The sequence below is a fragment of the Raphanus sativus genome, chromosome 2 (assembly GCF_000801105.2).
Source record: "Raphanus sativus cultivar WK10039 chromosome 2, ASM80110v3, whole genome shotgun sequence".
Lineage (NCBI taxonomy): Eukaryota > Viridiplantae > Streptophyta > Magnoliopsida > Brassicales > Brassicaceae > Raphanus > Raphanus sativus.
In genome coordinates, this window is record NC_079512.1 from 8,380,716 (window position 1) to 8,393,104 (window position 12,389).

The following is a 12,389-nucleotide window of genomic DNA, read 5'->3' on the forward strand; positions in this document are numbered from 1 at the left end:
CAAAACCGAAACCCGATCGGACCGTGATACCCATGTCTAGATCAAAGTTAAGGAGACATCTATAGTTAAATTCCAGTTTATCATTTTAGAATTTCCTAAGTAATGCTGCATAATACGATTTAATAAAAGTTGCTGAAAAGACTTAAATGATAGAAAAAAGCATAAGTGACGCCATACACCTTACCGATTTCCAAAATACCCTAGTAGTCAACTCGCTCTTTAATAAATCCCTCTGAACCCATCATCGATCAAAATTGATTGTCCTTCTTTTCTTTTAGGAAAAGAATCAAAACTCTTAGTCTCCATTACATATATTTCTTTTCCAGAAAACCTACTCATCCAATCTTGTGAGACTCTTTCGAGAAATGCATCCAGGGAATCTATGGGGCGGGAGGCTCGACGCCATAGACAGCGACCGAGCCGAGGCCGAGGAGGAAGAGCGGCGGAGGAACATGACGGAGTGGGACAGAGGAGCCCTCCATTCGCAGCAACTATCTGCCGAACATCAGAGGAATCAATTGGACGAGACGCAACAAGGCTGGTTACTTGCACCACAAGATAGCTGGAAAAAGAAGAGAAAGAAGTATGTAAACCTAGGTTGTGTTTCCGTGAGCCGAACGATTTTTATGTGGACCGTTGGATCTATCCTAGTCTTGTTCCTCGTCGTTGCTCTTCCGATCATCATCGTTAAGTCGTTGCCTCGTCATAAGTCTACACCTCCTCCTCCAGATAATTACACTCTTGCCATCCATAAGGCTATTCAGTTTTTCGACGCCCAGAAATGTAAGTCTTCATTATTATATCTTTAATCTTCCTACTTTATAATTTCTTTTTTTTTTTTTTTTTTTTGCTAAATCTACTTTATAATTTCATTTTCAGCTCTCAATAAATAGGTTTAAACTATAAACTCAAAGATGACAAGAATCGGTTTTATTGATTCAAACTAAAGAGATAACTATGAGTTCTGATCTGACATCGAAATTTATTTAGATCTTCTGTGGTGTTATATAGTATATATTCACCATTTATGTATAAATTCTTAGGATACCATCCAGTTCTATAGAAACCCGTTGATAAAAACATCTATAGACATGATATGCAATAAAGGTAATGTAAACCCTTTATCAAACAAATAAAATAAAAAATAAAGGCAATGTGAAATAAATTATAATAAATAATAAATGTTCTCGGATGTCTTAAATGTGAATATTTGTAAATTCAGAAAAATAACAAGACTTTTAAAATATCAAAAAAAATTGAACCTCTTGCTGATTACCCAGTATAATAAAATAATATACGATGCGATGTAGTTTTCTACTAATTACGACTGATTAAAAGTCAATAATTCAATGCAAGAAAACTTTGAATAGTTCCAAGTTCACCATCGTATTAATTAATTTATTAAAGGATAAATAGTAGAAAAACGAACATTGTTAGGTGGTGATAAGCTTTCAAAAGACTATTACATAATTACGTTGACATTCCGATAATATTTAAATCTTACTAACACGTTTATCCGACTAACTACTCGTAACGTCGCATTTTCCCATTTTGTTCTTGTGAGCTGGCTTTTGCTAATGCTCACATCTTCGTTTGCTTTCCAAGGACTAGAAATGCTTAACGCGGTTTTAGTGTTTGAGAAAAAAAAAAGAAATTCATAACAAAACAAAATATATTTTTTTGTTAATAACAAAGAAGAAAAGCTATTTTCAGTTCAGTTTCTTAATTCATATTTTAAAGAAATAAAAGCTCATCAAACAATATTCACACAAAAAAAAATATTCACACGAAAATGATGACAAAAACTAAAGCAAGTTTTTGATCAAGAGAAAAAAAACTAAAGCAAGTTAAAGGAATCACTTGATTATAGTAGCAATATAACAAGGATTGGTCGGTGATTGAATATAGAAAATCTAATCATAGATGATATAGAAAAACAAGAAAGATGAATAATGAAAACATGATGCAGCGGGTAAATTACCGAAGAAAGATCGAGTTTCATGGAGGGGAGATTCGGGGTTGAAGGATGGATTGCCAGACGTGGTCGGAGGATTGGTGGGAGGGTACTACGACGGTGGAAGTAACACCAAGTTCCATTTTCCGATGGCATTCTCAATGACAATGCTAAGTTGGAGTCTTATTGAGTATAGTGAAAAATTCAAAGCCATCAATGAGTATGATCACATGAGAGATGTTCTCAAATGGGGAACTGACTATCTGCTCCTCACTTTCAACAATTCTGCAACTCGCCTTGATCATATCTACGCTCAGGTTTTTGTTCTCCTACTTTGTTTCTTCATTTCGTTTGATTTCGTAGTTCATTTGCATAATCATTTCAATTTTTCTGTTAATTTTATTGGAAGAAAATCAACTCATTAGCTTTGTATTGTTTGATATTTGATACTTTGAAAATATAAAAATTAACTGTTAGAAACTGTAAAATATGATTCAGTACAGGTCAGTTTGCTAAACAGCTTAGGTAAAAACTATACGATAAAAAATTTGTCCCATATACTAACTATACAGTTAATCTATTTCAATTCGTTCTTGCGCACCACAAAAAGAACTTAAAACTAAACCATTTTGATCAAACCCCTGTTTCCATGACTTGTAGGTTGGTGGAGGACTAAGAGACTCAGAATCACCAGATGATATCTACTGTTGGCAAAGACCAGAAGACATGTCCTACGACCGTCCTGTAATCTCTTTAACTACCGCCACTGACCTTGGTGCCGAAGTTGCCTCTGCCTTAGCTGCCGCCTCAATCGTCTTCAACGACAAACCAACCTACGCCAAAAAGCTAAAAAAAGGAGCAGAAACTCTATGGCCTTTCTTTAGAAACAAGAACAGACGCAAGCGCTACTCAGACGGACAACCAATGATTCAAGCCTTCTACAACTCAACAAGTATGTTCGACGAACTTATGTGGGCTGGCGCGTGGCTTTACTACGCCACTGGGAACCAGACTTATATACAATTCGCCACAACCCCAAGCGTGCCTCAAACGGCTAAAGCTTTTGCTAATCAACCAGAATTGATGGTACCGAGCTGGAACAACAAATTGCCTGGGGCTATGTTGTTGATGACTCGATATAGATTGTTCTTGAATCCTGGTTTTCCTTATGAAAACATGCTCAGTAGGTACCATAACGCTACTGGTGTCACCATGTGTGCTTATCTAAAGCAGTACAATGTTTTTAACCGGACTTCAGGTGATTATTTAGTATCTCTGTGTCTCTCATGAAAATGATTTCACTTTTGAGAGATTTTGCAGGAGGACTTATACAATTGAACATGGGGAAACCAAGACCACTGGAATATGTGGCTCATGCTTCTTTCTTAGCTTCTTTGTTTGCGGATTATCTGAATTCAACTGGAGTTCCTGGATGGTATTGTGGTCCTACCTTTGTCTCGACTCAGGTTCTAAAGGATTTTGCTAAGTCTCAGGTAAGAATAAAGCTACTTTTTCACATTCATATTGTACATACACGCACACATGTAATCAATTTTCGTAGTTTATGTAAAACAATCTAAATAGAGGTTAAAACTTAAAACGGTTTTCTTTTCAGAAGTTTATTCACGCTAATTGATTTTGAAATGTGTCAAAAATGCTTATAGAACTCTAAGTGTATTTATCCAAAATTTTAAGCACAAATTTCTTATAAGTTCCTCAACTCAACATGTAAACTAGACAAAAGTTGTAACATAATAAATCCTAAACTTAACACATTTCTTATATATTTGTCTAGCTATATAAAATTGCAAGATTATGATCTTGTTTCTTCCAAACATTATTAAAACCAAAATCTCGGTTGTGAAACACTATAGTACAAGATTACGAATTTGTCTCTTAATTTGTTTCTATGAAGTTTTAATTACCCTTTTAATGTATGTGAAAAGTGTTAAAATGACAATAATCCTGAAACAAATAGTAGATATGATTTAAGTTTGTTTGTTACTAATTGCTTTTTTGTTTTTTGGTTTTGCATTTATTATCAGATTGATTACATTCTTGGAGATAACCCTTTAAAAATGAGCTATATTGTTGGGTTCGGCAAGAAATTTCCAAGACACGTTTACCACCGCGGAGCCACCATCCCAAATGACAAGAAGAGAAGAAGCTGTAGAGAAGGATTGAAGTATAGAGACACAAAAAATCCTAACCCAAACAATATCACCGGAGCTATGGTTGGTGGACCAAACAAATCCGATCAGTTCCATGACATACGAAGCAATTACAATGCGAGTGAGCCTACTATGTCCGGAAACGCAGGTATCGTGGCTGCTCTCATTTCATTAACCAGCAGTGGAGGCTACCAAATCGATAAGAATACAATGTTCAATAGTGTTCCTCCTCTTTACCCTCCTGCCCCACCACCTCCAAAAACTTGGAAGCCTTAAGGAACGATTCATATATTTCATCTTTTTCAAACGATTCATATATTTCATAATGTGGCTGAGTTTAATTTAAATAATATGTTTAATTGACACTTCCAATAATTTTGTTTTCTAAAAACCTAAAATCTCATATCTTATTATTTTCTTGATTAAATGAATCATCTATAAATTAATATAATATAAAATAATAATTTTTATAAATTAATAAATTTAGTCTGTCGCAACTTGGACCGATTCAAAATTTGACAATAATCGATAAAATAATAAGATAATAATAACTGTTTAGAAAATTCTATGTAAATATATGGTCCTATTAAAATTATAAATTAATAATTTATATGTACACATATTTTATATAAGTAAGAACCTATTATTATATTGTTTGTTTTATATTCAGGAATTTTCTTAACACTTAATATCATTTGATGAGATTTAGTAATATTTTATTTAAAAATTATTTAAGTTCTTTACAATATATATTATATACACAATATAATAAAATTAATATAAATGTCAAATTTAAAAAATAAAAATTAATATGTATACAATAAAATCAAATATTTTTCTTATCTTAGAATAAATATATCTAAAAATAAGAAATCTAAATAAGGAAACTTTTGAAAATTAATATCTTTATAAATTAATAAAATTCCAAAGTATCAATATCATTAATTTATAAAGGTTATACTGTATATTAAAACATAAACATTATAATATTTGAGATAGTGATGTGTCATCACCACAATGAGTCTTAAATTTTTTGGAGAAATAGGTTGATCTATCTAAATATGTAATAAACTTTTTATTAAACTAACCATATAATTATTATTAATGTTCTTCATTCTTTTCCTAAATAAAAATTATGGAATTGCCTAATATTGCTAAAGTATATATGAAAATTAATGAGTTTGAATAATAAAGATTTGATACAGTTTTAGTCTTTCTTCTATCATATTTGTTTAATTTTAAAATATTAAAATAAATTAAACACCATTTTTAACCATATAATAAAAATCTAATTTTTTCAGTATATGTTATATTTTGATTTTTTAGACGACTATAAATTACTAAAACTGCTAAAAGTCTCACATTCAAATTTTTGCGATTCATGGTTGAAATTGTTTTGTTATGACAAAATACAAATAATTACAAGATCGTATAAGTAGGAAATTTCATTTAATAAGTATCAAGACTAAAGATATATATATATCTGTCTGGGTCAAAATCCGTCATGGCAAAATCAACGGCTAAAAATTTCCGAGAAATTGTGCCTTAAGCAAATATGAACTGTAAATGTCAAATAAACTATACGGCATAAGCCAAACCAATTTGCATAAGGATACGAAAAAAAACTTTGTATATTTCATTCCAGAAAAGGAATATAATCAATCTTTATCCACACATGAAAAGATCAGAAAACGTTATTGTGAAAGGTTTTTGCGACTAATGACGATCTTTACTAAACAATCTTCTGCAAGGAAAAACATCGTTAGGAGATTCTATGAGGTAATCTTCCGTAAAAAAAATTTCAGAAAAAATTACGGAAAAGCTCTCGTAAAACAAATAAATTGGTTTCAAAAGTACATGAAGCTATAAACAACGGGAACGACACCCATGCCTTGTCCCTCCCCGCCCTAGTAGGACATACGCCCTCATTTCCTCTCCTCCCCGCCCTAGGGCGGGCACAAGCCATCTTTTCCTCTCCTCCCCACCCTAGGGCGGACACGAGCCCTCGTCTCCTCTCCTGCTGCCCTAGGGAGGGCACGAGCCATCATCTCCTCTCCGCCCTAGGGCAAGAGCCTTCGTCTCCTCTCCTCTCCTCTCCGCCCTAGGGCGGGCACGATCCCTCGTATCCTCTCCTCCCTCCCTAGGGCGGGCACGAGCCATCGTCTCCTCTTTCTCCCTGCCTCAGGGCGGCCACACCTCCTCCTGGTCGCCCTTAGATCCATCAACAGAAATCGACAGTCAAATTTTGGTTCCCACAATATATATATACCATATAAAAAGACATAAGATTTTAATCTCAAAATTTGCTCTGAACAAATTTTTTTTTGATAAAAGCTTTGAACAAATATTGGCAACTTAATATATAAATTTTAAACTTTGCATTGAATTTTTAAAAAAATACAAATTACTAAAACCATTCATCTCACAATCAAAATTTTGTTATCAGTGATTAAAACTTTTGTTATAAAAATATAAAAATGATAAAAGAAACATATGAGTAGAAAGCATCATTTAATAGATATCAATATTTAAATAAACTATATTTACTAATATCATTTAAATTTAATTATCTATCATATAAAATAGAAATCTGATTGTTTGGATTAATAAAATTTATTTATGTGTTGCACCAATTTAATTATATACATAATAGTTCCTGATTTTAATTATTCAATATACATTAATTATTACATAATATATAAATGAACATATAATACACAGACACACACATATATATATATATATTATATATATAATATATTAATATATATATATATATATATATATATATATCATTACTGTTTTGTTTTCATTTTTCATTTATATAAACAAAAATTGTGTAGATTATACTCCATCCGTTTCATTTTTATTAATTTTGTACAATAAAATTTTCATTTCAATGCAAATATTATTAACTCTATATTATATGATTCTTTATATTTTCTATTTTATTTTATTGTTTTCAATGTGATTAGATGTATAGATGATGATGATTTTATTTATAAAATATTAACGAGAATTAAAATGAAACAGATGAAGTATTATATAGACCCCTCCATTAAAACATCTTATAAGTTTCTATCTAGTTAATAAGTTGAAAGACTAAGAATAAGGTTTAATCCCATGAAAAACCTTCAAAGTGCCAAGTACTTCCACTTTAAACCTTCAAATTTTATGTTTCTATAATAAACCTTGAAATTAAAGATATTCTTAACAAAAACCTTCAAAATGACTAACGTGTTTTATGTGATGTTAAGATAACTAAATAATAAACTCTGTTAACGTTGTTATTAACTCGTATCCTTTTGAAAAAACATGTGTTTTGTTGCAACTATCTATATTTTTAATAGAATTATCGTATACATTCTGAAACAAAATAATAAATTACCTTTAAGAGAAATTCTTAGAAACGACGACGAAGAAGATGGCTTCTTTGAAGCTCTGATGTATCTGTTCATCATTTTCGCCTACGGTATTGCAATTTTATCATTGGTTTTTGCCAGAGCACAAGATGAAGGAAGCAAAGAGAAAACCATAGGATGAAGAGCGAGAAGCGTTGGGCGGAGGTTCCTTCTAGGTTTCAAGGAAATTCCTAAGGGAAGCAACGTCACCGTCGAATGATCTCTTTCAGGTCCTTGTGTTTCTTGCAGTTCCTTCGAATAACTGAAACATTTTCTTTTTACAGAAACATAATTGAAATTGTGAACATAAAGCTTTTGGGAATTTTAACAAATAAAAATAAACAATTGAAGAAGATACGATACATGATGGACTCGTAAATCTAGAATAAGAAGATTCAAAATATTAGAACTATCTACTCTATGTTGTTTATAACACGATCTATTTTCACTTATAAGTTTTTTTAGATTTTTCTATTATTTTCTTTCACAAACACTTATAAGAAGCACCAAATTCAGGTTTGCTTAAAATGTTGCGACTACAAAATAAGTATTACTTAATTCGTAACCAATTCATTGTTTGAATCAATCAATCGAATAGATATCTGACTCACGGGTGCCAAACTCTTTCTGGGAACTCTCCAGCATATTGTTTAAAGAGGTCATCGTTTATGCTTAGCATAGGGCATTAATTATTGAGCATGGTGGAGGAAGTAGGAGTGTTATTGCTTATCTTCAATATAATACCCGATTAATCTTCTTCAAACAGCAAAATTGATGAAAAAGAATCAGCGTTTGAGGCGGCGGATCGTCTACAAAGGGCCTAACTTTCAGTACAATGCAGGCCCATACAAAATAAAGGTGAAAACCAAATATGAAGATCCTATTTACTGAGGTGTCTTCATAAGGAGTGAGGGAAAACTTAATTTAGATAGTAAGATATCTTTGATTTCTTGTTTAAATCAGTATTTTATTATATAATAAATCCATAATTTATACGACATCGTTTTATATTTTGATTTAGGTATTTAGATTTGTATATAAGAATCTCATATATTCTAATTTTCTCAAAAGCTTTCATTTCCGCCGCAATAAAAAAAACAGTTCTACCTTATGAAAATATGTGATATTCTTATTGCGTGAAAGACTACAATTTAGATCTAGTTGATCATTCGCAAAAGGTATGTTTTATCAAAAATAAATTATACGATTTTGATATTCACTAGGGAGTATCCTCTCAACATGCTCATGGATTAGTTTGTATTTTTATATGATTTATGTGTGTTTTCCTTAGAAAGTATATTGGAGATCCTCTTTATTCTCTCTCATATCTATTGTTTTTTCATTCTTGGTTTGTTCAATAAACTGTTTTTATTTATGTGTGTGGTATTTGTTTATTTTTTCATATGAAATGTTTTTCTAATACTAATATTGGAAAATTTTGATGAAAAATGTTTGTGTTTGAACATTTTTTTAATGTTTTGGTTCTAGAGATGGTACGGATCCAGATTAGGGTTTTTACTACCCAGATCCAGATACATCAACATATTTGTGGATATCTAGATTCAGATTTGTAACAAATAAATAAAGAATTTAAAAAATAAAAATTTATACAATATTTTATAAAATAAATATTCATATGTTAAATACTTCTTGATAAAATATTGATATATATTTAAAATATGAATATAAATCCGAACATTCGAACGTAAAAGTCAAGATATCTAGATTTGCTTCCAACTCTAGATATTTGATTTTTCGGAATGGATTTGGATCGGATTTTGATCGCCTATGATAAATCCACTTAAGTGGGAAAACTATTTTTGCTTTATAGAGGTTTTCTTTGTGATCCATTATTTTTTGTTTTTTTTTTTTTGTGTTGCTCATCTATTCTGAACTTTGTGTTTCTTATTTCCTTTGTGAGTTTTAATATATTTTTCCTACTTAATGCTGTTATCAAAAATTGTAATTGAGGTTGAATTTTAAGAGTTTTTCATCAAACTCCTAGGCTACTAGCTTCTTCTGCTCCAATCATGAATCCCTATAATCTAAGAGATTCCATGTTGTGGTCTGCGTAATGAGCATATAGATGATTTTCTCGGAATTGTTAGGTAAAATCTATTATATAGTTAGTGAGTTTTCTCTCCATCTTTCATATTAGCCAAACAATACTAACACTAATAAATTTATTAATTTATACATATGTGTGTTACTATTTTATATTAAAAATAATTTGTAAAAATCTAAAAGACAAAACTATACAAGATAACTGAAATTTTTAAAATTTAATTGTTCAAATTTCAAATTAATACAATAACAATGTTTTTTCTTATAAGTAGATATAAAACTGTATGAAGTTTTTGGGAAATTTAAATAATAATTAATATTTAAAGAATATTAAATATAAATAAAAGTTAACACATAAAATAGAAAGAATATATCACTTAAAAAATATTTCTGACATATACAATACAATAGAATCAATAAACTGTAAAAATTATTTATTATTTTTACGTCTAACTTAGAGAAGGTGGTTGTTTTTGACAAAAAAATATCAATAAAAGTTTTGTTTTAACAAATGTCAAAAGACATGCATAGAAGTTTAATCAAATAAATAAATTTGAGTTTATTATAACTAAAGGAATATAAATCAATTTATCCTACAAAATTAAAAAGTTAAAAAGTATTCTTGTGTTATATTATGTTTTGTAAATGTTTAAGCAACTTGTATGTGTTTGTTACACTTTTAGTGTTTTATGTATTTGTTAGATGATAAATTGTTGAAAACAATCATTGTTTGCAAAATAATAAATATCTAGGTAATTAGGTATCATGTAATGATCATTTTTCTCTTTCAGGTCATTTCAGTCACTTTTTCCACCATTTATTTTTTCTTTTCAAATTTTGCACTCAATTTTTTTCTTGGTATAGTTGCTACTTTTTTTTTTGAGAAAGGGCTTTTATATATAGTTGCTACTTCTGTTGTGTTTGTATACTTCTTCAAAAATTTGTACGTGGTCCTCTACATCACCTTATATATTCTCCTATTTTCTCTTCCCCTGACCTTTGATATTTTGGCAGGTCGTGGCACACCTACAATTCAAGTACCATATTCTCTGTTATCCATTTTGAAGCATGTCATCACACAATAAGTAAGTATCTTCACCATAATTTACTTGATGACGTATAAATTAGGTTGCTAATAGATAAAGTTTAATGAAAAAAATGGTTTAATGGTTTCTTCAAAATCCATGACCAACGAGCAGTGCCGTGCATTATCTAGTAAGTTTGTGAATCTACTGTTACGATTCGGCTCTTTTCATGATTTTTCTGGTAAAATTTTTCATGATTTTTTGTCTGTATTTTACAAGACAACTAAAACAGTAGATTCACAACTTTGTGCTACTTCAAATTATGTTAGCTTGAAGCGCAAATTATTAAATGGGTCCTACTTACGCCTAGTCTTACTTGTAGCTGTAGTAGTGGAACTTTTAAAGTATCCTTTCAACTAAAGAAAGTCACGCATATACATTGTGGTTATTTGTCGAGCATAAAAGAGATGAAAACCATAATTGAAAATCTCACAAAAGCACATAAACCAAAATGTAAAAACGAAGAAGATATATGAAAAATCACTCTATAAATAAATATGCATAAGCTTAACTCATCAACTAGTGTGTTCTATGTCTAAGCAGGGCCCTTAAATTTGACTAAAAAATAGGGTACCTGACGCTCATGCCTAATTTTTACAACAGTAAGCACGAGTCTACTATTGAGAAATCTCTGATATATCACTATGAAATAACTTTCAAAGGAATTTAGTCCAGGCAATCCATAAGATTTGCAATATTAATCAACATCAAGGACTCTCAGATTAAACATCCTAAGCTTTTCTATTTATATAAAAAATTTCATCTTTCTATTTATTTTTATGTTTATTTCACTAATGTAACTAGTTCGGAGAGGAGAAATAATGCAGAAGAGGTTTCACCAATAGCACCTACTGGTTTACTCAGAGCAATTGTGTTTCTCATCTTGAAATTTTCCTCCCAAGTGTCAATCCCTTCAAGGGACTACCTAATATCGATGTTCTCAGTGTTTGGCCCTTTAGATTCTTCTGAAACACATGTTTCGGAAGAGTTTAGATACGCGATGATCGCCTTTGTGTGTAGTGATGACGCGGTAGAAGCAGTTAAAAGCTTGAAGAAAGCTAACCCATTTGGTCAGACCTTAGTGAGATTTGGGTTACAGCCGAAAGTGATTAGCACTCTAGGGAACATACCCCTAGTAATCTCAAAATTTTATCCAACGAATGTGGATTCGATGAAGCAGAATTTGTTGAGGATGACTGAAATGCTGGACAAGTCCAGGGATCGAATATCAAGGGAGACGAGGGAGAAACTAAAAAGCGAGATCGCGGTTCTTCTTGAAAAGGTTATTTCTATGCCTAGCTCTTCTTCTTCTTCTTGAACATCGTAAGATACATCAGTGGAATCTTCTCAAGAATTTCTAATATATTATTTGGTTGTAGCTTTTTGGATCATGTTCTATAAACTCCGTTCTTGTGTTTTTCCATCTTTATTTTTGGATGATATTGGCAATGTTATAAAAAAATAAAAGTATTTGCACTCTCTACCAAACACATTACTTGATATTTAACTAACTACACAAAAACACTGTTATGCACTGTTTAGATTTTTTTGAATACAATTATACCCCTATATATCTGTTCTCAACACAATCCCTACAATACATTTTATGTTACGCTATCACATGTGAAATATAATTCAGATATTTTCTACTTCATCCCCATCTTTGTTTATGTCTTTCTCTCTGTCTCTTTACATCACCATAAAAAGAAAGTAA

General features: G+C 30.9%; 2 protein-coding genes across 2 annotated transcripts; both read left to right on the top strand.

Moving 5' to 3' along the window:
- The first annotated feature begins 201 nt into the window (after positions 1–201).
- LOC108828386 (endoglucanase 7) lies at positions 202–4,492 on the top strand. The gene is made up of 5 exons (XM_018602061.2): positions 202–783; positions 1,970–2,271; positions 2,615–3,212; positions 3,275–3,447; positions 4,000–4,492. Exons 1-5 carry the CDS (start codon positions 366–368, stop codon positions 4,399–4,401), a joined length of 1,893 nt encoding a protein of 630 aa, XP_018457563.1. The 5' UTR covers positions 202–365; the 3' UTR covers positions 4,402–4,492.
- A 4,109-nt stretch (positions 4,493–8,601) lies between these two features.
- Positions 8,602–12,143, top strand: LOC108841323 (serine/threonine-protein kinase ATM-like). The gene is made up of 3 exons (XM_018614092.2): positions 8,602–8,704; positions 10,605–10,675; positions 11,480–12,143. The coding sequence occupies exons 2-3, from the start codon at positions 10,659–10,661 to the stop codon at positions 11,991–11,993; spliced, it is 531 nt and encodes a 176-aa protein (XP_018469594.1). The 5' UTR covers positions 8,602–8,704; positions 10,605–10,658; the 3' UTR covers positions 11,994–12,143.
- The last annotated feature ends 246 nt before the right edge of the window (positions 12,144–12,389 follow it).

Bases quoted from the DNA above. Each gene is read 5' to 3' on its own strand.
- LOC108828386 (XM_018602061.2), top strand. From the start codon at position 366: ATGCATCCAGGGAATCTATGGGGCGGGAGGCTCGACGCCATAGACAGC. The intron at 3,213-3,274 runs GTGATTATTTAG...GAGATTTTGCAG, and splicing joins TGTTTTTAACCGGACTTCAG to GAGGACTTATACAATTGAAC. The intron at 3,448-3,999 runs GTAAGAATAAAG...ATTTATTATCAG, and splicing joins AGGATTTTGCTAAGTCTCAG to ATTGATTACATTCTTGGAGA.